Source organism: Lathamus discolor, chromosome 3 (genome assembly GCF_037157495.1).
Source record: "Lathamus discolor isolate bLatDis1 chromosome 3, bLatDis1.hap1, whole genome shotgun sequence".
Classification (NCBI taxonomy): Eukaryota; Metazoa; Chordata; class Aves; order Psittaciformes; family Psittacidae; genus Lathamus; species Lathamus discolor.
Genome location: NC_088886.1, coordinates 75,201,809 through 75,226,860, shown reverse-complemented (window position 1 = coordinate 75,226,860; position 25,052 = coordinate 75,201,809). Strand labels below are relative to the sequence as shown.

The window sequence follows — 25,052 nt, the reverse complement described above, 5'->3', positions numbered from 1 at the left end:
ATCCTTGCTACATTGAACAGCCACAGCCAAAGGGGAGGGTCATGGGGTGCCGAAACCTGCTGGAGAGCAGGGAATGGGGTGCCCACGGGGTTCGGATGAAGAAAGAGGAGCGGGAATGAGCTCAGCTCGCTGATTGCTCCCTCCTCCAGCACCTGCAAGCCGAAACCCATACGATCGGTGTCGCACCGGGATACGGTGCCCACTGGGGGTGCGGGTGCTCCCGGATGGGGGGAGCATCCTGGGGTTAGCGCAGGCTGGGGGTGGGATGCAGGAGCCCAAGACCCGGAGCTAGGGGCGGGCTGAGCCCCGGCCGTGCTCCGGCCCGGGGCGGGCCTCCCCCCTGCCCGCCCCTCCGCTCCGCTCCGCTCCCGCCCCCCGGGCCGAGCCGCGCCGAGCCGTGCTACCGGCACCGAGCGGGCACCATGCGCACAGGGTGAGAGCTGCGATGGGGCTGCTGCGCCGGGTCCCCGCTGCACCGGGACCCCTCGGGGGGGAGTGGGGGGGGGGGGGGCAACAGGTGCTAAAGGGATACCGGAGTTGGGGGGCACCGGTACCGCGGGAATGCCGGAGTCGGGGGGTGCTGGAACCGCGGGCATACTGGAGTTAGGGACACCGGCACCGCGGGAATGCCGGAGTTGAGGGGTACCGGTACCGAGGGAATACTGGAGTTGAGGACACCGGTACCGCGGGGTCTCTGGAGCTGGGGGACACAGGAACTAGCGGGCGCCGGTGGGCGGGAATACCGGCGTTGGGAGGCACCGGTACCATGGGGTCACCGGAGCTGCGGGCACCGGTACAGTGCAGGGCAGCTGCGGGCTGCAGGAGCGGGGTGCACCCTGGTCAGACGGGTGGGGGTCCCCCGCTAGCACCCATGGGTGACCTCTTGTTCTCTCCTTCCCCTCATGCAGGTGCCCCCCGGGGCGGCTGCTGCTCCTCGGGCTCTTTGTCCTGCTGGTCCCTGCTGCTTCCCAGGAGCCCGGTAACGTGTGCGGGATGCTGGGGAGGGTCCTGGGCCCCTTTCCTGTCCTGGAGCCCCCTGTCCGCTGGGATGTGCTGTGAACACAGCCTTGCTCCCTGCTGGGGTTGTGTCTCATGCTATGCCCGGTCCGTGGTCCCCAAAGAGAAGGCTGCTGAGGAGATTTTCCCCCCATACATCTCTTGTGACCACTTTGGGGTTCCGTGTTCCCCATCTCATCAGTGGGGCAAAGATGCTTAAGAGAGGTGCCCGGCTTTGCTGTGCTGCTCTGTTCTGGTTGTGGGACACATGGGATAGGGTTGCTCTGAAGTGGCTATGCTCCACGTGAGTACTTTTTGCTGCGCCTGCAGAAGTCCTTCCTGTGTGACTCCGTGTCCTTGGAAGCATTGCAAGCGGTAGGAGCGTGTGCTTCAAGGGATGCGGCCCCTCTGACACCCATTGCCAGCTTTCCCCTTGCCTTCAGGGCTCATCTCGCTCTCTAACTGCTCCTCATGCCCTGGGAGAGGGGATTTCTGCACTGACTCAGCTTTCCCCATGGGGCGCGCGAGCCGGTTCTCCCACTGCCTGTGCGAGCAGTGAACTTTACCTCCCCACCACAGGAGCTTCCTCCTGGCTGCCTCCTTTGCAGCCGGGCTCTGGATGCGTGCCCGGTGCGAGGGAGAGCTGTGGCTGACACAGGGACCCCCCCATCCCATTCGCATTCCATGGACCCTGTTTGCTAAAGCAGCTGAGCTGGAAGCAGCGGTCCAAAAGCAGATGAAGGGTGGCTTTTCCCCAGGGTGATGTTGTTCTGCTTGTGCTAAGTGTTGTTGTAAGGCTCATCCCACTCTATAGGTAGGGCAGGACATGCCGGGAAGTGGCCGCCCCAGGTACAGGCAAGCTGGAAGTAGGACAGAAATCAATGGGTTATGTACTGGAGCAAGGCTTCCTGTGATCTAGGAACAGCTCAAGCACAGCTATGTGGAGCCTGGCTCCGCTGGCAGCAGGGGAAGAGAGCAGCTTGGGCAGCGGGATGGCCCAGCATTCCCAAAGCACTGGGAACACTCGGAGAAGCACTCCGAGTGCTCCGGGCTGGGTTTAGATGCTGCTGCTTTCCGTGCCATGGGTGCTTCCCTGGGGAACACAGAAACAAAGCTCCCCTTGGACATCTGCAGAGACGGGAACATCATTCCCATGTGGAGTCCTGAATTGCCTATTTAGGTCCCTGGAGAGTGTCCAGTGTGGCCGAGCTGAGCCGGAGGGCTGGGAGCTGCTTTAACTGTGGTTACTCAGAGCTTTCTGTGCCTTTGCTGCCCCTCTCCAATCACTGCACAACACTGGGCATGCAGGGACCCTTTGCTGCATCCCACAGCCTCTGAGCAGCCATCCCAAGGAGATTTCCCATGGGATGCAGAGGGGTTAAACACCTCACCGTAGTGCCCGTCTCACCCAGCTGACTTGGCTGTCTCCCAAAGGCAGGCTGCGGAGTCGGGTTTGGAAGGAATTTGCAAGAGGGGTTGGTGTGGCTTTTGTTTCTCTTTCTTGTGTGTGTGTTTTTGTGTGTTTCCTTTCCTTGGTTCAATGTCCAAGGACTGCAGGGCCTGTTCTGCCAGCCCGCCTTTGTGATGGCTCCTGGGGAATGTTTGCTCTGAAGGGCTGTCCTGGCACGGAGATAACCTTTCTGTTTAACTGCCTTTGCCGTGCGCATTTAGCGGCTTAGCTGGTCCTGCCTCTTATTGATGGATCTCTGTGATTCCTCAGCCATGCAGGGATGGGGATGGTGTGAGGGTATCACCATGGGTCCAGGGATGGGGATGCTGCAAGGCTATCAGCATGGTTCCAGGGAGGGGGATGCTGTGAGGGTATCACCATGGGTTGATGGATGGGGATGCTGCAAGGGTATTGCCATGGGTCCAGGGATGGGGATGCTACGAGGCTATCAGCATGGGTCCAGGGAGGCGGATGCTGCAAGGGTATCAGCATGGGTCCAGGGAGGGGGATGCTGCGAGGGTATCGCCATTGGTCAACGGATGGGGATGCTACAAGGGTATTGCCATGGGTCCAGGGGTGAGGATGCTGCGAGGGTATCACCATGGGTCCAGGGATGGAGATGGTGCAAGGGTATCACCATGGGTCCAGGGATGGGGATGCTGCGAGGGTATTGCCGTGGGTCCAGGGATGGGGATGCTGTGAGGGTATTGCCATGGGTCCAGTGCCGAGAGCATGGGGCACATGTAGGGCGATGGGGAAATCTCCATTCTCAGGAGGAGGGCAGGGATCCACACTCATTGGGGTTTACAAAGCTGGCCAGGCTCACCCCAGTCTGTGGACACAGCCTGGCTTCATCCGTCTCCTCCTGTGCCGAGTTTCTGTGCATCACTTTGGGGCTGGGATGTGCTCATGTATCCAGATGTTGGCTGGTGTAGAGTATGCAGGCAGCACCTCGAGGGAGTCAAGCTGCCTCCTCCTGCTATTAAGTATAGTGGGTGCTGGAGCCACTTACTGCTGGCATAGAGGCTCCTGCCTGGTTTTATGTCCATATCCAATGGCTCCTCAGCCTTAATGGCTGGGATTCCTTGCAAGCGGAGATGAAACAGGCGCCGTGAGGGTCGGCACTTCCGAGCTCTGACGGCATCCTTTGGCTGCTGATGCTGCTGGGTTGGGCTGGAGCAAGCAGGGAGGATGCTGTGCTTGGGAGGCTCTGTGGGCCTTTCATCTCCTTATCAGCTGCTGGGACTCCTGTTTGTTAAGCCTTATCTGGGCTGCTGCTCTCTGCTGTGGGAGCTGGTGTGGAGAGGGAGAGCCTGGAGGGAGCCAAGCCTGCAGATGCCTCCCTGCAGCACTACTGGGTGCTCTGTCTCTATCCTGTGGTAGATGGATCCCATCCTCCCTGCCTGCCCTGAGGAGGAGGATGCAGAGATGAAGTAGTCCCATTTGGATGGTGCTCTGGAGCTGGAAATGAGGTTTGAAAAGAGATCAAGTATTTCTGCAGAGCGGCCGCTTTCTCCAGGCAGGACTTGTATAGAATAATGGAATCACGCAACAGTTTGGGTTGGAAGGGGCCTTAAAGCTCATCCAGTTCCAACCCTCACAGTAAAGAACTTCTTCCTTATATCCAGCCTCAACTTTCCCTGTTTAAAGCTTTCTTAATTTCCCTTGGAGCAAGGAACCTTTTCAAGCCCCAGTCCTCATTGTCTTGCTGGGTTTGCAGGTCTGTACCTGGGCTCGTCCCATCCAAAGCATCCTTCTCTCAGAGCTCTGACTTGATTTTAGCTTCATGCATAGGCAAAAGGAGCAGCCAAGGTCTCTGTCTCCTGGCCCTGTGGGTACCAGGGGCTCCCTCCCCACTGCATGTTCTGGTGGGGATGAAGAGCTGAGATGCTTTTCCCTATGGCAGCGGGAAGATCCTGCGCACACACACACGCACACTGCAGCGATCTTCCTGCTATGAATAGCAGCTTCTTTGTGACATTGGTGCTTATTTATTTTGGCCTATAGCTGGGATAACTTGTGATATGTCAGTATAATTTGGGTGCTGTTAGACAGCAAACCTGAGCACTTGGAGGAGATAAGGAATGTGTTTTGCAATCCTCTATCAAGCATTATCACATACTGCTTATAAAAAGCCTTCAGCTGATAACTGTGCTGCTGGGAAACAGCCTTTTCTATGGGGGGGGGGGGGGGGGGAATGTCACTGCTGCTTTTAAAGGAGGCAGGAGCAGGGAGCAAGCACAGGGGATGAGGACTGACCCAAAGCCAGTGAGCCTGCAGTCCACAGAGGATGCTGAGGACCTGGATGTGAAGGCAACATGGCCAGCACTGTTTGTGGGTGTCTAGTGGAGCTGAGGTTTATCCTGTATCCTTTGGGATAGCGAGGTGCCATGGAATACCACTCTGGTGCCCTTTGGTACATGTGTGGCAACCTGCTCTTTACAGAAGCCCAGGGTATCTCACCCTCATGCGTCTGCAGTCTTACTGATGTGCCTGCTCTTGCATTGACATAGAACCACAGAGTGGTTTGGGTTGGAAGGGACCTTAAAGCTCCTACTCACAGGGAAGAGCTTCTGCCTAAGAACTCACCTAAATCTCCCCTGTTGTGGCAGGTTAAAGCCATTCCCCTTGTGCTGTCCCTGCAGGCCCTTGTCCAGAGCCTCTCTCCAGGTTTCTTGGACAAAGTGCTTCAGGTAGGGTCTCAGGAGACCAGAGGGGGAGAACCACCTCTCTTGGCTTACTGGCCATGCTTTCTACCTGCCCTACTCTTTGTGATCTTGGTTTAGCTTATTGTGCCATGGACAGTGAGTGCTGCCTGGAGGATGGGGATCTGAGGTTCCCATTGCCCATGGGAGCCCCATGGTCCATGCTGATGTGAAACTCCATGGTGCATCCTTCCTGTGAATGTTTCTTATCTGGTTTCCCTCCCTCTGCCTGGGTGCTTTTGTAGCTGTGACTGATTCATCCACCATAACCAGCTCCATAGGGCCCAAGTAACTCTTCACTTGAGTAAAGTCCACACAGAACCCTGTAAAGCCAGGAGAGATGTACCAGGAAGGTGGGCTCAAGGAGAGGTACCCGTCCCGTGTTTGGGAACAGAGGGAGAAGAACCTCCATCCTTCCCATGGTATTCCAGCTCAAGAGATACTCTGAGCTTGGGGCTGCACTGCAAAGGGTGATGTCTTTGGGAGGATGCCTGCGCAGGAGGAAGTAGAGGAGGGGCTGAGCTGTGCCAAGTGCTCGTGTGGGACTGGTGGGGGTACTACCTACACCTTGCTGCTTCTGTGTTGTTGGGTGTATGCAGCAACAGCATCTCTCCTGCACCACGCTGCTCTGTGGTGACCATTATGGGTGATGCTCTAAGCCCCGAAATAACAATCCTAGTGAGTGCACTGTCTCTTCCAAACCCTGAGAGTTTTCCAAGGAAAGAATGCATTCTGATGTTTCCATAGAGAGCTCAAAGAGCTAAAGGAGGTATCTGGGATTAAGCATTGGGTGTGTATCAGCAGCGCATAGGTATGGGATTCATAAAGCATTTTAACCATCTTCCAGCATATTTGATGGCATTTGAGAAAGGGTTGGAGATGAATCCTTCCCAAGGCTTTTAACGTGGGACTTGATTATCCTAGAGAGCTTCTTGCCAAAGATATAATTGAAGCAAGGAGCTGGACAGGATTAGGAAGCAGTTTGGACACTTATACAGCTAACAGGGGCTTCCGGCCTTGCCTGCATGTGGATGTGGAGCTACTGGGAGCAATGTGAGAGCAGAGGCGTTAAGGGCAAACCCGGGTTGTGTAGGATGGGAGCAATGGAAGGATGTGGTGGTGGTGGTGGGGACCATCAGAACCTGGGAAGCTCCTGGCTGATCCATTCTGGGATGCTGTTTGTCCAGCCCTGGGTTAATGCAGGGTTGTTCAGACACTTGGGAGGCTGTCTCTGTGCTTGGGAAGTGCTCCACCACTGATGGGAGAGTGAGAAGGCTTCGTTAAAGAGAAAGCCATTGGGTATCCTCTTGTGATGGAGCAGCCGGATGTCCCGCATCCCTCCTGGTCACCACAGGTTGCCTGTGGGATCCGTGGCAGCTTATCAGTTGCACATCTGGGTGTCGTTCCATTTGTGTCCCTTGTCGCTGTTTCCTTCCCCCTTGGCATGTACAGGAGCAGACCAAACAACCCAAGGGTTCATAAACCCTTTGGGATGGTTTCCATAAGCAAAGTTGGGGTGGCTTTTGCCTCCCTGCAAGTGCTGGAGATGGGGAGCATCCCACCTCAAGGGTGTGGGATGGGGCTGCTCTGGGGACAAGGCTCCAGGGACTTGCTGTGCTCCAGGCTCTGACCAGCAGCACTATTTGGCAGGAGCATCCCTAGTGCTGCTTTCTCAGCAAGCAACATCTGGTCCGGAACATCCCGTGTCTGATGGGTTTTCGGTTGAAGAGGTTGCTTTTGTGGAATTTTTATTGCTTTTTCTGGCATCGTTTCCCAACCCTTTTCCAAGATGGAAATTGGTCATTAGTGGATTTTATTGTATTCTTATGTTATTCCCAAGCTCGATCTGCTGGTTTCCTTCTCCCAGAGGGCTGGAAGATCAGGCTGTTCCTCTGACCCTGTCCACAGGTTGTGGGAGGCTGCTCCAACAGCCTGGGCTGGGAATAGGAGCCAGAGCACCTGGAATCTGCAGCTTGCCAGCCCAGCATCACTATCCCAATGTTCTTCCCACCATCACCACTGGCATCAATCTCCATCAGCCTGATGATCCTTGAAGCTAGGATGTTTTGGGATGCCATGAGTGGGTTTCCCTCCCCAAAGCCTCAGCATGGCCATCACCCTGTGCATCCTGTACATATACAGCCTGGAGGCAGCATCTTCTGTGGTGAATGGGGCCAGTGCTGGGCTCCACCTCACCCTATCCCCTCATCTGTTCTCTGCCCTCTGTGGGGTGCTCTTAGTGGCTCTCCATCCCCACATCCTGAGTACCAGTGAGCTCAGTGTTGGGACCTGTGGGAAGATGTGCCTTGTCTTGCTGAGGTCCATTGCTCAGAAGAGGCACTGATGTGTGCAAAGTGGTGATGAAGAGATCTGCAGTGATTTTTTCAGCTAAATCCCCTTGAATACTGGGCAGTGGGAGCCCCAACCCCTGGCATTGTGATGGAGGAAGGTATGGATCATGTCTATGAGGTTTTGTTGGCTTCTAATGCAGGACTTGGTTGTTTTGGAGCTGCTTCAGGGACCTCCGCGCCTGGTGATGTTAAATCTCTGCTTGGGCACAAGTGCATTGCTCCAGTCCCTAAGGGCATCCCTGAGGCAGAGGTAAGCCTGGGCTGGCTCTTCAGGAGCCTCTTTTCACTTGGAAGCCTGGAAGGCAGTGCTCATGGAGCTGTCTCCTCATCCCATGGCTGTGCTCTTGCCTACCAAACCCGTGGAGGGCTGGAGGTCAGGTCAGGGATTTGCTTTCCTGATGGCTTTTTGCAGGGACAAGGCTCCCATCCCCTGGGATAGGAGATGGTGGCTGGATTGGAATCACAGAATCATGGAATGGTTTGGGTAGGAATGGACCTTAAAGCTCACCCAGTTCCAACCCCCTGCCACGGGCAGGGACACCTTCCACTAGAGCAGCTTGCTCCAAGCCCCATTCAACCCTATTGCATCTTTTTGGTGTGGAGACGGAGGCATCAGGCCATGAAGGTGGTGGGTGTGAGGGATCCCCATCGTCTCCCCCTGCTTGTGGTACCCAGTGGGCTGGGCTGGGCTCTCCATCACATCACTTAGTGAGGCGGAATGTGGAAGAGGATCTGTCTGTGGCATCACCAAAGTCAGTGTCTGTTCTCACAGGGCTTGGCTGGAGATAGCGTGGTTGTCCTGGTTCCTGCTGGGTCTGATCCAGCACTGGAGCTGCCCCAATAGCACCCAAGTGATGGGTCTCCTCATGTCTCCTTGATCTCAGCTGCAAGAGTTAAACCCATTTACAAGGGGCCCCCAGAGGCAGCTCCTGGAGGTAATAATCTTGTTTTAGCTCTTCCCCCTCCTCTTTTCCCCTGCTAATTGCAGAGTTGACATCGTCCCCTCTCATGAAAGGCTCTTTTGTGGGCTGGGTTGCTGGGCAAAGCCAGGCCTTGGCAGCAGGTTGCAAGACCCGGGTTTGTCTCCTGCACATCCCTTGCTGGCGGCAGGTACTGAAACAGCTCTTTCAGCAGCAGCGATGGCTCCTTGGCTCCCATCTGTAAGAGAAACGAGACAAAAAGCAGCTACAAAAGACCCTCCTTTTAGCCAGCGGTGCCCGATGCGTGCCCTGGTTCCACCTCACAGGCAGAAAGGTCAGCCAGTCTAGACACTAATCCAGCAAGGGTTGTGTTTCTTTCCCCGCGGGTGCCTTAGCAACAGGATTAATACCGTGGTGTAAGGTGGACATTGGCCAGGTCCTGCTCCATCCCAGGCTGATGATCCGGATTCGTGCCACTCCGCATGGCTGGGCACAGGGAGAAGTGAGCTGGGATAAACCACTCTTATGGATGTTTTGGCTGGCCTGAATCCATCCGGGATGGGTGGGTTGGTGGTGAAGCAACTCTGCCCTCCAGACCGACAGCAAGCCTGGTGTGGGGAGCACACTGGGGTGGGATGCTCCATGGTACAACCCTTGCACCAGCTCCACCGTGACCCCACAAGGAACTTGGGACAATCAATCTGACACAGTTCTCCCTGTACATCCCTGCATCCCAGTGCTCCTGTCTCCCAGTATCTCCATCCCCAGTGTGCAAGCTGTCTCTGTGCAAGGGTTGCTGCCAAGCTCCTGGCATCAGGGTGCTGCTGATATGGTTTGGGCTGAGGGAGCATGCCAGTAGAATCCCATTTGCTTGGGAAGGGAGAAGGAATGTTTCCCATTGCTTTAATTGTGCCATTTAACCTCTTTGGTACACTGTTGCTGTTCAGTCTCTTCAGTACTATGGTTGCTGGTGGCGCTTCACTGCCTGTACTGGGTTCAGGGATGCCATGTGATGGGGGGATTGCAGAGGGTACCACAGGGTGTCAGTGGGTCAGAAGCCCCTGCCTGCTGATAACATTGACCCGTTTTAATCTCAAGTCCTTCCTCTGCTTTTCCTGTGGCCCCATCCGGGCTTTCTCCTGCCCCTCACAAGGGCAGGAAGCTGTGCATGTTTTCATCCCTTCCTTGCTATTCCCCCCATCCTGTTGTGCTCTGATATCATAGAATCACACAATAGTTTGGGTTGGAAGGGACCTTAAAGCTCATCCAGTTCCAGACCAAGTTGCTCCAAGCAGCTGTGTCCAAGCTGGCCTTGAACACTGCCAGGGATGGGACAGCCGCAGCTTCTCTGGGCACCCTCACAGGGAAGAGCTTCTTCCTTATATTCAACCTAAATCTCCACTCTAATCTAAATATCTAAACTAAAATCTAGATAAATAATCAAAATCTCTACTCTAAATGTCCAATCTAACTATCCCTGACAGGGGATGCTTCAAAGCAGCCTCCTCTGTCCAAAAAGCCAAAGAGCAAAACATAGGTTTAATCTTTGCCTCTGGGCAAACAAGTGATGGAGAGGAGCCGGCGTTGACCCATTTGACCCATGGGATCTCCTCCATCCTTCAGCATCCTTAAAAGCAAGGTGCTGGTCCAGTGGCAGGGCTCATTCTCAGCTTCTGTGCTCCGGCTGCCAGCTTTCCACCCTGCAAGCAGCCACATGCTTTCATCAGGGGCTGGCTGGGCTCCAGTGCTTTGGGAAGGGGGTTTCATTCACCTCAATGCCTGGCTGCGGGGACAGGCTGGAGCTTGCCTGCAGCCCCATAGCATAGCTCCGCCTGCTTTCATTGTAGGGGGGTTATTCCCCTTTTCCTGCAGCTGGGATGGGTTAAGTGGGGTTTGAGGAGCTGTTTCTTTTGCTCTTGGGTGCTTAACCCCCAAACCCAACCCAGGCAAACAGGCTGCGGGGAAGGCAAGATGTTGCTCCGCTGATTTATGGGGGCTTTTTTTTTGGCTCTTTAATCTTTACAGGTCACTGCTAGCATTTGTGGAATTGGCCTTTGCTGCAGGAAAAACTGGTTTCCAGCTTTCCTGTCAGGAAGAAACTCCTGCGAGCGTGTAATTCAAACGCAGGAGGCAAAAAAGGAACCCAAACAACTCACCCGGAGCGGCTCTTGTAGCTGGGTCCTTCAATGGATGTGGGTATTCTCTGCTTTGCTCTGTCCTTGGCTGTGCTGCCTGCAGCCTGAGGCAGACAAAAAGCATTTTATCCCCCTTTTCCTGGTCTTTCTGACTCAAGCACCAGCCTGCAAAAGAAAACCAACCCCAAACCCTATGTTGTGGCCATGGAGGGGGGGTTTGCTTTGATCCGTCTTGGGTTTTGCTGCATTCCATAGCTGTGTTTTAATGACTTCGGGGTTTTAAAATGTCCTTCAAGCAGCCAACTGTGCAAATACAGAGATTATGGGTGTTTAAGTGTTCAAGGCCAGGTTGGACACAGGAGCTTGGAGCACCCTGCTCTAGTGGAAGGTGTCCCTGCCTGTGGCAGGGGCTTGGATCTGGATGAGCTTTAAGGTCCCTTCGAACCCCAAGCATTCCATTATTTTTATTATCCAGAGGCACTTTCCACTACTTCTTATCATGTTATTTGAGCCGATGCCAGCACCACGCTGGCCTCCTGGAGTGCTGGGGAAGTTGGTAATGTGACTCCCTCATCCCATAAATGAGAAGTGATGGGTCTAGTTCATCCCCATTACAGCCCCCTTGGAGCAGGGCAGCTGCCTGCAAGGGCTGATCCTGGGGGTTTAGGATCCCTAAGGATGCTTGAGCTTTGTAGGAGGGAAGGAAAACTGTTCCTCCATGGGGTGATTGCATTTCCCTTGCACTTTGCTGCCACATAGACTTGGCTGTTTGGAAGGGGACTATTGGTTCATCTGGGGTGGCAATGAGTACCATTCATTTGGGATGGGGGGGTGGAAAGACCTCCTGCTGTTTGGGGCACCTTGAACCCCAAGCAAACCCATCCCAAACAGCTTCTTTTCTTAGGGATGACTAAAAGGAGGTCCCCAATGACATACCACATGGGGCTCGCTTGGCCTTTCCAGCCCGCCCCCCTCTTTGAACCCTGTGGTATGTGAATTTCTGCTGGTGTCAGAGGGTCGGCAGCAGCAAAATCCCTCCCGGTTAAAGGGTGGGAATACCAGTGTGTGCAGCTTGGGATAATTACCAGTTGTCAGCAAAACAATAGTGGCATTGTAGGGCAGGAGCAAAGGGAAAGGGCCCCGTCTTGAGCGTAATGTTACTTTTCTATTTATGTTGCCATAGGCTTTGCTGAGAATCGGCCCTATTCTCTCTAATCCTCCTCTTCAGGCATGCCTGCTGCGTTTTGTGTGTGGTTTGGGCTTGGTTTTTAACCCTTGGCATCCCAGAAAACAGCTTGAAGGGACCCATCTCTGTGTTTGCTTCTCTGGGCACCCTGTGCCAGCGCCTCACCACCCTTACTTGGAAGAGCTTCTGCTTTATATCTAATCTAGATCCACCCTCTTTCATCTTTAAGCCATTCCCCCTTGTCCTGTCACTACCTGCTACAGTAAAAAGTCCCTCTCCAGGTTTCTTGTGGGCCTCCTTTGGGTATTGGAAGGTCTCCCCAGATATAAGGAATCCCCATCTGTATGTGAGGAGGAACCCAATTTATGCCCATCCTTGTTCTTGATGTCTGCCACGTTATAGATGGTAAACTCTAGTATGTTAAGGCTATTTATTGACATCATATTTGGCTTAAAACCTAAGTGATTTGATGAAAAAGGGAACTGATGGCTTTTGGTCCCCATCTCCTGCTTGTGCTGAGAACAAGATCTCTTGCCTGACACATTCTGCTGTTGGTTGGAAAGGGATGATGTGTTTTCTGGCCTCATCCAGGTCCTGTTGGCTTTTCCTAGTGTTGATTCCTTCTCTCCACTTTCATGGACCAGCAAAGCAGCCACTGACACACTTACCCATCTGACCCCTTTAATGTCCATCTCCAGTCTGTTTAGGTCCTTTTTTTAGGTCTCAAAAGACCTAAATTTTGCTGCTTTAAATACTTGCTGTGCCCTTGGAGACATGGACTTGTCATCCTGGGAGGGAGTGGGAGATTTCAGCCTTGGCTGACATAGAATTGTCATTGCTCAGCTTACATTCAAGGCATCCAACTGATTTATTCTTCCCCTTAGCCTTGGGTAAGTTCAAGGGCTGGATGGCACTTTCCCTGTTAAAGTGTCCCCTTATGCAGGGGTTTGCTTTATTATTGCATTTAATCCCTGCTAACAAAGGCATTAAACAGATTTGACCCCAGCATCCATCCCCAAAGGGCCTGCTGGGTTTGTATCCCTACTTTGCGGAGACTGAATGGCATGGAGCATGGTGCCCTGCAGCTGGGATGGGCTGCAGTGGGATGCAATTCCCAAGCAGGATTGCCAAGCGCAGCTGCCTGGTGCAGAGGGAGCTTTGGGAAGAGCAGGGAAACAATGCCAAAGTCAGCAGCACAGAACTATTGCAGCAGCATGGACCACCTAGCACCCAGCATTGGGATGCAGGATGGATGTTAGACCACAGGATGGATGCTGGACTGCTCTGTTTGCAGGTACGACTTCTTTTGGTGGCTCTTGTGTATTTTGTTCAGTGAATTGGTTTTCTTATGTATTTTCTTATGTGCTGAAGCTGGGAACGGGCAGCTCCCAGCTTTCCTGTGCAGCTTTCAGAGCTGGTACAGGCTTAACTCTGGTAGTGCTGCTGCTCAGTGACATTGGTGTGTCTCAGCGTGGTTGAGCGGCTCCATTGGCTTCTCCATTGTGTGATGCTAGAAGGCTTAATTTGAGCTTTTAGAACACATACCCTGCCTGGGTGGCTTGTCCTATGCTTTGCTTTCATCCCAAACCATTCCATGGTTCTGTCCCAGCCCTGATCTCCCCTCATCCCATGGCACAGCATTGGTGTCCCTGTATTTCCGAGTAATTAAGTGGGAACAGGGATGCACTTCCCAGCTGCAATCTCTTATGGAGATGACAACCGAATTCCTCCGCACTCACCGGGGCAGCCCCTACGCCTGCTTGGAGCATGGTTGCCGGAGCTACCGGAGCCCCCTGGGCTACATGCCGAGGCAGGAATGCCAGGAACGTGATTGAAACCTGGGGCTTCCTGGGAGCGTGGCTCCCAGGCTGAGCAGAGCCTTGGTGGGGGGCGAGTCTCTCTACTCCAAGGAGCAATTAGTCTTCAAGGTGATTTATTAACACAGGGGAGGGTGAACAAGGGGGTCGCATTCCTTCCCTCGCCTTATCTCCGGGATGTCAGTAGGCCCTGGAGGGAGGCAAGTGATGGGAAGCAGAGCTGGTGGCTCCTATGGAAGTGTGCGTGTGGGTCTGCAGGTCACACCAAGCTCACCTTGTGTTTTAAAGCCTTGGATTTGGATATGCGTGGGGATCAATGGCTCCTCACCACCATCCGTCCCTTGGGGTGGCTCAATGCTGTATCCTCCTGCTCGCAGAGGTCACCACCATCTCTTGGCTGTGTGTTCTGCAGCTCATGGCTCTTTGCTTGGAGGCTAATGAGTTACAGGGCAAACCCAAGCTGCCTTTGGTGAGACGTGCCCCTTGGCATGCTCTTCCCTTGAGGACTTGACCCTGGGGGTATTTTTAGCCATGCTTGGAAGGGAGGTTGTTTGCTTTGCTCTTTGCTCGCCCTGCAATGCCATTGCCTGTGTGATGTCCTGTGAGGGCTGACAGAAATACTCTTTAGATCATAGATTCATAGAATCACAACAAGGTTTGGGTTGAAAGGACTTCCTACAGCTCCAACCCCTGCCACTGGCAGGGACACCTTCCACTAGAGCAGGGTGCTCCAAGCCCTGGTGTCCAGCCTGGCCTTGAACACTGCCAGGGATGGGGCAGCCACAGCTTCTCTGGGCACCCTGTGCCAGCGCCTCAGCACCCTCACAGGGAAGAGCTTCTGCCTTATCTCCAGCCTGAACTTCCCCCATTTCAGGCTGAACCCATCACCCATTGTCCTGTCACTACAGCCCCTCATAAAGATCCCTCTCCAGCATCCTTATAGGCCCCCTTCGTATGCTGTTATAAATAGGATGGATGCCTTGGCGCAAGCAGGTGCCTCTGCCTCTTTCTCTGGGAGGAGGATGCAGTTAACAGTGGAGGTCTGGCCATGGCCACCCGCCTTCCCCCCCTGAGGTTATGTGGTGGCTCCCCGCAGCAGTTGTGACATTTCAGGGTTTATCTGATGGAGGAATTTGCTGGGAGGATTTTCCTGGCTCTCTGTGAGTAACTGTTTAGGAACGCTGTGATCCCCAGGGATGCTGTGCAGCTGGAGGCAGGGCAAATGCTGCTCTGGAGGCAGCAAACTCTCACCTGCATTGCTTTTAGGGCAGTAATGGATGCTGTCACTCACACTGCCTTGGTTCCCAGCCATCCTCTGCCTTCCCATGTCCCTGGCTGAGCGCCCATCCCTGGGCCAGGTCCCGCTGTGTCTCCCCGGGGGCTGTCTCTGCATGGGAGGTCAGCGGCTCAGGATGTGGCAATATCCTCAGCACACCCCTCCATGGGGGCCTTTTAGTGTTGTTTGGGTATTTAGATGAAGAGAGGATTAAAGTCCCAAACATCGATAGGATTTATAGATACCAGCTGCTGCTGACAGGCCCTGGATTGCTCTGCTTGGTGCATGGCTGCTCCTGTCTCCAACACAATGCTTCCCTGTCCCCTCTGCTTCCCTGTCCCCTCTGCTTCCCTGTCCCCTCTGCTTCCCTGTCCCCTCTGCTTCCCTTTCCCCTCTGCTTTCCCACCCTGTCCTATCTCTAGTCCCCTGTCCTTTCCCCTTTCCTATTCCTTTTCCTATCCTGTTTCTTTCTTTTCCCTTTCCCTGTGTTTGCACCCAGGGCCTGACATCCAGCATCCTTTGTGCTGGTCCCAGGGTGGCATTGCTTGGAGCAATGATATATGGGGTTCAAGCACAGCTGCTCCAAAGGTACTGGGAACATTTGGTAACAGTGTTAGTGGCACCCAAAAGCAGGAGGTGATTTGCAACCCCTGTGCCTGGGGCTGGGGAACTTGGCAAGCAGAAACTGCATCAAAACAGCCTGGTAATGACTGAATTAGTTAATTAAAGCCCCCAGCCGCTAAGGGAGGCTCCCTGGGAGCTGTGCCATGGGGATGCTGTGAGCTCCATCCCAAACAGCAGTTTGGATCTCTGTGCTTTGTGACCAGGAAGGGCCACAGGGATGGGTGGAATGCAGCACAACGGGTGTCCTGAGGATGCTCCCTCTGCTCGGCCTGAGGCTCCCTCTGCTGCCCGCCTGCCTTCCTGGGGGATCCAGCTTTGGGCTCTGGGGTGGGGGTTTGCTGAGCCGGGTTGGGGCAGGGTCCCCCATTCCCAAAGGCCATGGGCAAAGCAACCCGGAGTTACAGGGCTGAAACCTCTGGGACAAACATTTTTTTCTTTCTTTCCCCCTCCCTTCTTTCTCTTTTCCTCCTTTTTTCTCCCTCTCCTTTCCCCCTCCTCTTTTCCCTCATCTTTCTTTCCCCTTTTCCCTCCTTTTCTCCTCTTCTGCCTTTATTCCCGTGTTCTTTTCCTCCTTCTCCCCTCTGTTTCCCTTTTCCTCCCTCTTTTACCCCCTGTCTTTAATTTCCTTCTGGGACAGGACCCAGCTCAACCTGGTCTAGTGGAAGGTATCCCTGCAGTGAGCAGCACAGCCTTATTCCTCCTGTTTGAACTTGATGTTCTTAAAGGTCTTTTCCCACCTAGCTTTTCTGACCATTGAACATGTGTTTCTATGATTCCCAAGGGACCAGCTTGCACCAGCAGTAGGAAGATGCAACCAGGAGGGAACTGGGACCATATTAAGGGTCCAGTTTGAGTTTTAAGCAAGTGCAAGGTCATGATGAGCTTGTGGCAGCATTGCTTGGAGCATGCCAAGCACTTTAGCCTTGAAGAGGGTAAAATAAGGGCTACTTCCAGCTCTGTCAGCATGGTTACATCCCCTCTCTGGGTGCTTGGTCAGTGGCAGAGCACACTGCATCGGGATGCTCCAGTGCCAGCAGACCCCTCTCCCAACCCTCCTTTTGTGGTACCCCTTCCCCTGGAGGTGTGCAGTGAAACGAAGATCATTGCCTTAATGAGGGCTGGCAGCCCCGCGCACAGGGAGGTTGCTGCTTTGCTCTGCTCCACTATCATGAGCTGCTTAATCCCAGCAGAAGGGAGAAATAGGGATGTTTTCCAGCTGGGCATTGTGTCTGCATGCCCCAGCATGGTGCCACCACCAGAATCCTCGTGGTTGAGATGAGGCAGCTTGTCAGAGCTCATGATGCTCCCACCCTGGCTCTGGGGGATGATGTGCAGCTATATGGGGGGCTTGGATAGCATCCCCACTTATTCCTGAATTCCCAGTTCAGGAACATCGAACTTACCCATCTGTCCTCTCCACCAGCAGCAGTCACTAGTATTCCTCTTGGATGTGCCAAGGATGCAGAGGAGGGGGAAGAGGGACCCGGGGGGCTCAGTCTGGAGAAGAGAAGGCTCAGGGGGGACCTTATCGCTCCCTACAACTGCCTGACAGGAGGATGGAGCCAGGAGGGGCTGGGCTCTGCTCCCAAGGAACAAGGGATGGGACAAGAGGAAGTGGCCTCAAGCTGCACCAGGGGAGGTTTAGATGGAGCTGAGGAACAATTCCTTCCCCAGAGGGTGCTCAGGCATTGAACAGGCTGCCCAGGGCAGGGCTGCAGTCACCGTCCCTGCAAGTGCTCACACACCGTGGAGACGAGGCCTCAGTGCCACGGGTCAGTGGTGGCCTTGGCAGTGCTGGGGAATGGTTGGACTGGATGGGCTTAAACGGCTTTTCCAACCTGGTTGGTTCCATGACAGCAGCAAGGTCCTGTCCCAACAGATCCCACCACTGGGGCAGGCTGGCTCCTTTCATCAGGTTGATGGGATCAGATGAGCTTTGGGATTGTGGGGTAGCTGTATGGAAACTCTGGCACACAGACACAAACATGTCCCACACTCGATTAGTCGTGGGCTGTTCCACACCGCGCTCCTGTAACAGCATCAGTCACGGGGCGAGCCTGTTGGCAACAGCATCATTGCTGCACCAGCTACTATTTGAGGGGAAAACTGACCCGTTTCACTTAAAAAGCAGTGTGGGGAATGTTGTGTGAAGCAAAGCAGACATCTGGGCATTCGCTTCAGTGCTTTTCCTGAATAGGTCTCATCTGGAGGAGGAGCAGGATAGTTCCATCTTCCCACTCCATATGGTGGGACCACATTACTGCAGACTGTGGCTATCCCGGTCATGCAGAGGGATCTGAAATGGTCACCTTGGCACTGGAGCTGAGGAACAATTCCTTCCCCACAGGGTGCTCAGGTGTTGGAACAGGCTGCCCAGGGCAGGGCTGCAGTCACCGTCCCTGCAAGTGCTCACACACCGTGGAGATGAGGCCTCAGTGCCATGGGTTAGTGGTGGCCTTGGCAGTGTTGGGGTAAGGGTTGGACCGGATGAGCTTAAAGGGCTTTTCCAGCCTGGTTGGTGCTGTGATCAATGACCCTTCTCAGGGATGCTTTTTGAGCCACGGAGGTGACTTGCCCTGTGTCACAGCGGCGTGTGGTCCATGGGCGTGCTCCATCCCTGCAGGGCACCAGGGACTTGGTGCTCCCCAGGGTGGTGGGGCAGCACTGATGGGGGGAAATGGACCAGATGAGTGGATATGGGGGGAATATCCTTAAGGAGGAAACCAGAGCAACTGGAGTGTCAGAGGCACGGGAGAGCACCCAGGGGAGATTTTCATCCTGGGCTTCAGGAATAGGGCAAGGGGTGTGATGGGTTCAAACTGAAACAGGGGAAGTTCAGGTTGGAGATAAGGAAGTTCTTCCCTGTGAGGGTGCTGAGGCGCTGGCACAGGGTGCCCAGAGAAGCTGTGGCTCCCCCATCCCTGGCAGTGTTCAAGGCCAGGTTGGACACTGGGGCTTGGAGCACCCTGCTCTAGTGGAAGGTGTCCCTGGTTGGAACTGGATGAGCTTTAAGGTCCCTTTCAACCCAAACCAGGCTGGGATTCTATGATCTAGGCATACTTGAGGCTGCTCTCCCTGACAGCTCCTGGTTTTGAGACATTGCTGGCTCATGATGCTCATGGAGGGGGGGATATTGCATGTTCTCCCCTCACCATCCTGCAGCAGCACATGGAGGTCCTGGCCCTGTAACCAAGCTGGGAAAACAACTTGAAACCACTCCGGGGACTTGCGTTTCCGGCTGGTGGAAAACTTGGGAATATTTGTTGGGATATGGGGTCTTTTTCCCCTTGTTCTGTTTTGCTTTGAGTTCATCACCTTTCCCTGGTGTGAAAGTGATGGGACATGTGTGTTGCACTGAAGCTGGGTGTCCATGGGGACCCTCATATGGCTTGAGAGAGACGGGATTTAGGATGCTTCTGGTTGGGAAGGAGTTAAAACCCAGCGGCAGCGGCATGAGCTGGGGTAGGGAACAGGGTGAGAATGAGGGCTGGCTGGGCTCCTAGACAGAGGTTTTGGGGGGCTCAGGTGGGTTCCCGGCTGGGAGACGGGGCTGTGCCGGGTATTGGGAGGCCGGCATTCTGAAGAGGAGGGTTTGGCAGAGCCACTCCTCCCACTGCTCCGCTCGGGTTTGAAGGGTTGAGGAGACAGCAATGTGAGTGTTCTGGGATCCCAGCTGGGGCAAAACTGCCTCTTCCCCCTTTTCCTTCGCTCTCCGGAGCGACGGGGATCGTTTTCCCTTCCTAATGGCCCCACTTTGCTTGGGGGTTCTGCTCCTCCTGGCTTGCTGCTTCTCCTCCTCTTCCCAAGCGAACCTCCTGGGCTGGATTTGGAGCACAGCAGCACCCGGTGAGGGAATGGCAGCACCGGAGCCACTCGCCTCTGTGACTGCTCCCACTCCCAGTGCATCCCTCAGGATATGGGGTGAGCAGCTGGAGCTGGATGTCACCACCGCACAGCACCAGGAGCCGGAGCCAGGCACAGCAGCACTCATTGGTGAGGGGACTGCAGCTGAAAACACGGGGAATGCCACAAGGCTTGTGGAGAGCACCACACGGGCACAGGCGAGCATCGCTCCTCCCCACAGCATGTCACCTAGACCCGGGCAGGATGCGGCCAGCAGCTCCACCGAGGACCTGGGGATGGGGAGCACCGAGGACCCACAGCTCCTGGGGATGGGGAGCACTGAGGACCCGCATCTGTTTGGGATGAGGAGCACCGAGGACCCGCATCTCTTTGGGATGGGGAGCACCAAGGACCCGCATCTCTTGGGGATGGGCAGCACTGAGGACCCACAGCTGTTTGGGAAGGGGAACACCGAGGACCCACATCTTTTGGGTACAGGGAGCACTGAGGACCTGCAGCTCCTGAGGACAGGGACCCCTGCAGTGCCAGGGTCATGGGTGTCCTTACAGACAGCAGCAGGTCCCCATCCAGGTAGTGCCCCTTTTCCTTCCTCCCCAGGTGAGAGTACCCATGCCCAGGCAGTGCTGCCTGGGGACCCTATGGCATATCCAGCCCAACTGCGACATGGAGCATCACCTGCATCCCTGAACCCATGGCACAGCGCTCACCACCCGGGGCTGGCACTGGCTGGTGTGAATGGGAGCTGGAGCTCTGCTGTGCCTAATGGGAGTGCAGATAACGGTGTGGATCCTCCTGTTCTTGCTCATCCCTGGGGTCCTCTTGAGTTTGATCTCCTAACAGCCACTGCACGACTCTACAGCAATAGTGGCACAGGGCTCGCATCCTTCTTCCCTGGATTGATGCCACCAGCTGGTCACTGCCAACCCATCCCAGCCCAGCTCCCCTTCTGCAGCGTGCTGGGCACCAGCCACTTCGCATTGCCAAATTACCTGCGCCACAGCACCAAGGTGGAAGTGCAGGCAGCTTTGCATGAATGGGAAGGGCTGCTTGAGTCGCGGTGCCATCGCTATCTGGAGTGGTTCCTCTGCTTGCTCCTTCTCCCTGGGTGTAGTGCTTCGGTCCCCATAACCCCCCCGCCATGCCAGGGCTTCTGCGAGGCCATCAGAGACCTGTGTTGGATGCACTTGGCTGGTGGGCGCCTGCCTCTGCCTTGTGATGCTCTGCCTGCGGAGGATGGAGGGTACTCTTGTGTCTTTATTAATGCTACTGCAGGTAATGTGGCTGGGTGATGGCTGGGTGTTTGTGCATCTCCCCTTCCTAAACTCTCTCTGGGATTTTAGGTGCATGGGGGTGCTTCTGCATTATCCCCATGGGATGCTGCTGAGTCCAGTATCACTTCTCCAAATGGGTTTTGTCCCCCTCCACAAGGCTGAGCATCACCATCCCCTCGGGCTGTTTCGTTCCCCCTATCCCTCATGAGATGCATTGGAAGGCAATATCATGGGGGGGGCAGGACAAGAGATGCTCCCTGATGGCATCGTGCTGGCACTGAGGGACAGGTTTGCTGTGTCCTGTCTGTTCTGGGAGCAGGGTGAAGGATCAGGATCCTGGTGACCACCCAGCTATGGTGGTGAGGAGGCTTCAAGGTGACCCTCTTCAGGGTGCCTTCATGCTCCCCTGTCCTGGAGCAGCCGTTTGCCTTGGATTAATGATCTACCCAATGGCTAATGTTTGATCCCCTCCTTGCTTGGCAGGAAGGAGAGGTTTGCTTCCCCTCCAGCTTGGTTGTGAGGTGGTTGTGACCCTTCTGTATGTCAGCCATGGACCAAGATGTGCCTCTACAGCAAGGAGGTGAAAGGAAGAGTTGGGGGGAACACAACACTGGTGCTTGGAGCAATGCAAGTGGGGTGTAAGAACAAGAACACAGCTTGAAATGGAAGCAGGAAGGGAGGGATGGAACTCACTGCTCCCCCCCCACCAATGAATGAGGCTGTGTTCGGTCCCCCTGTGCTGTTGGCTGATGGCCTGAGGCTGCCAACCAGGAGCGAGGAGATGCCATCAGAGGGGTGACTTAATGGGGGGCAGGCGGACAAGGGTCACAGTCATGGTCCCCTCAGTGTCAAAGCGGCTCTGTTCGATGGCTGACCGTGGGGGGGCTGTGGTGGGATGATGGGGATGCTCAGATAGGGATTCCTATACACTCTATGGAGTGACTTGAGATCCTGAGGCCCCCTGCATCCCAGCTTTGGCCAGCCAGGAAGGTCATGGCAGAGCTGGGATGCCTTGGGAGCTGGGAGCGTGGCTTGAAGCATCCCTGGGGCTTTTCCATCGGCAACAGAAGCATATGGCAATGTCACTGCAGGCAGAGGCATCCCCACATGCTGGCACCCATCCTCAAACTGCTGCAGCATCAGCTCTCCATGCCCTGTGGTGGGAGCTGCCACTTTGCCATAGGGATGACGGGGTGCAAAGTTTGGGTACCCTTTGCATGGCCTGAAAGCTTTGGGGTTGAGAAGAAGTACTTGGCTTTTGTGGGGGTCTCCCCTAATCTCCTCCCCGTCACAGCCCCACCTTTGTTGGTTGCACAGGAGCAAGGTGCATCCCTGTTTGCTTTGGGAAACACCAGCACCCAGTTCCCATCCTGAGCTTGAGGATGAGTTTGGAGGGGAGACAAGATCCCAGAGCACAGCTAAGGGCAGTGTGGATGCGAACCGCATCGCTAACAAAAGCCTCTTTCAGCCTGTGTCCATCTGTCTGTCCCCCCTGCCCTGCCATCCCCAGCCCCAGGGGCAGACAAAGGCTTGTCTGGCTGTAGAAACTGAAGCTCTGGCTCTTACCCCTGTGCAGACCCCCTGGGAGGGAGCTCTGGTTTCCTCTTCCCTTAAAGCTGCTGTGAATTGGGTTTTCTCCAGACAGGGATAAGCTCCATCCCTATGTCCTGGTGTTTGTAGGGTGGCTGGGGATGGGGCAGTGGGGATGAGCTTGTGGGGTGCCTGAGCATGGGGTGTCTCAAGGGTGGGTACCAGGTTGGGGCTTGATGTGGGTCCACTCCCTTGCCGCATCATTTTGGGTATAGGCTCTGAGCTTGAAAGGTTGCTGGGATCGGGATGCAGACCCTCAGAGCAGGCTGGACCATGCCTCATAGGGAAGCCTGATCCTGGTGCAGGACAAACAAGAGGGGGTTTAGGGCTGGTGCAAGACCAGGAAGGAAGTTTCCTCAGTTTTGGGGTGCCAAGCTTGGGAGGGGCTGGGGTCTTTGGGGGAGCAGGGTGGGCACAGGGTAGATTGAGGGCACCAGGCTCAGGAGAGTTCTAATGTCCCTGCTGCCTGGGTCCCTCTCCTGGGGCTGGCACTGGCACTGGGGCTTGGCAGAGGGGATGCTCCATGTGCGCAGATACCCGCAGGCTTTGGAAGAGGCACCCAGGTTTCCATCTCCTCCCAAGAGACGTGTTTTCCTTCCAGGCTGGGCGAGGCCGGGCTGATTGCTTTGTGGTGTTCTTTTTGGGGTGGCTTTCATTCCTTCCTCACCTTTTTAAAGGGCTCTGGAGGACAATACCTGGCTCCTGAGCATGGATGGAGGTTCCTGGCTGGTCTTCCAGAGCTCAGCACACCTCTGATACCCCCCATTGCTCACGTGAAACACCAGGGATGGAGTTGAGGACATTCAGTTGCCTCAGCCCTTGCTCCTGGCTTGGGATGAGGCTGGAATTCCTGGTTTCAGAGCCAGGCTGGTTGGGTTTCCTCGCTCCTGGGAAATAGGGAGTTAAAAAGGACCCGGCTTGTTCACTCCCATCGAGTTGGCACCGGCCCCAGCGGTTGACATAGGAGAGGAGGAATCTGGCGCCCGGTGTGTGGGCGATGAGGATGTGTCTGCTGCCAAAGCAATGGGAGGCTCACCCCAGCCAGATGTTCGGGTGGAAGAGACCGTCCCAAGCAGAGCTTCCCGAGGCCAGCTCCAAATGGAGATCATCTGGGAAGCTGACGGGGTACGCCGTCTCCCCAGCCCCTTTCCCAGGGTGTTCCTCAGGTTTATTCCCAGCTGGGGTGGCCCTGTGAGCTTGTCATGGGATGATGTTGAGGGATCACTGTGACCCCAGAGCGGGTATGGATGCAAGATGCTCCCTCCTCAACTCCTCAGTTCAGCATCCTGGTGCTCCGGTAGCATCCTCCCGCTGTCTGCACTATGAGCAAGATCCCTTTGGTCTTATGGACGATGAGGATGCTCAGGGGCTGAAGCAGCTCCTGTATGGAGCCAGGCTGAGAACACTGGGGCTGTTCAGCCTGGAGAAGAGAAGCTGCATGCGTACCTCAGAGCAGCTTCCAGTGTCTGAAGGGGGCTACAAGGATGCAGGGAGGGACTTTTCACCAGGGACTGCAGCGATAGGACAGGGGTGATGGGTTCAGACTGCAGGAGGGGAAGGTCAGGTTGGAGATGAGGCAGAAGCTCTTCCCTGTGAGGGTGCTGAGGCGCTGGCACAGGGTGCCCAGAGAAGCTGTGGCTGCCCCATCTCTGGCAGTGTTCAAGGCCAGGTTGGACACTGGGGCTTGGAGCACCCTGCTCTAGTGGAAGGTGTCCCTGCCCGTGGCAGGGTTGGAACTGGATGAGCTTTAAGGTCCCTTCCAACCCAAACCATTCCATGACTCTATGATCTCGGGTCTCTCATCTGCGGTTTGAGGGCTGGCAGCATTTAGGGAGTCACATTCAAACAGTGCAGCTTGATGGACATGGCTGCCTTGCCCAACCTGCAGGGCAAGCATGGCCAGTGGTGTCCCCCAAGGCAACTTGCTGGGATTGACCATCCCCATTGAGCTGGTAGTGACCATCTCTTTCTCTTCATCTTGCAGAGAACTTGAGGGCTGAGGTTAGCCTCCTGGAGCTGATTGGAGACCCCCCTCCAGATGAGATCCTCAAGATCAATGGCCCTGACAACAACCCTGGCTATGTATTCGGCCCCAATGCCAACACGGGCCAAGTGGCGCGGTACCACCTTCCAAGCCCTTTTTACCGGGACTTCTCCCTCCTGTTCCACATCCAACCTACCACCCCAAGGGCTGGAGTGCTCTTTGCTGTCACAGACACCTCGCAGAGCATCATCTATGTGGGTGTCAAGCTGTCAGAGCTGCGGGCTGGCAAGCAGCACATCATCTTCTACTACACGGAGCCAGGCTCGCCGCGTTCATATGCAGCAGCCAACTTCACCGTGCCCACCTTGCTCAACCAGTGGACGCGCTTTGCCATCAGCGTGGAGGAGGATGAAGTTATCCTCTACCTGGACTGTGAGGAGCACGAGAGGGTCCGCTTTGAGCGCTCTCCAGATGAGATGGAGCTGGAAGAAGGCTCCGGGCTCTTTGTGGCTCAAGCTGGAGGGGCTGACCCGGATAACTACCAGGTAAGGCATCAGGGTACCCTAAGGAGCATCTCCATGAAGTCTGGGTGAGGTTGGAGAGATGTGATCCTCACTGAACCAACCTCTTTGCCCAGCAGCTGCTCTCTGTGTGTGTCCCTGGGGAAGGAGACATTGGAGATGGGGTTCAAAGGTGACTTTTTGGTCTTGGGTCTTATCAGAACCAAAGCAGGAGGAGGTGGGGTTGTGCTACAGCAGCCGCTATACAGAGCCTCTTTGGATGTCCCCATTGCTATAAATACCCAGCTCCTTCAGTGGAGGAGCTGGTAAAGTGCATCTCTTAGCTGGGAAAAACACTTGGATGGAGCATATCTTTATTGGGG

The 25,052-nt window shown here is 55.1% G+C and overlaps 1 protein-coding gene across 5 annotated transcripts in view; it reads left to right on the top strand.

Annotated features, from left to right (window-relative positions):
• Positions 1 to 328: 328 nt before the first annotated feature.
• Positions 329 to 25,052, top strand: part of COL18A1 (collagen type XVIII alpha 1 chain) — a 37,056-nt gene continuing 12,332 nt past the window's right edge. The window contains exons 1-3 of one of the 5 annotated variants that reach the window (XM_065669851.1): positions 329 to 433; positions 909 to 979; positions 24,170 to 24,714. In XM_065669851.1, coding sequence (XP_065525923.1) covers positions 423 to 433; positions 909 to 979; positions 24,170 to 24,714 — 627 coding nt within the window. In that variant the 5' untranslated portion in view covers positions 329 to 422. Of the gene's footprint in view, positions 434 to 908; positions 980 to 19,082; positions 20,597 to 24,169; positions 24,715 to 25,052 lie in introns of those variants that run through there. The other 4 variants (XM_065669849.1, XM_065669848.1, XM_065669847.1 and 1 more) reach the window with 4 other exon arrangements.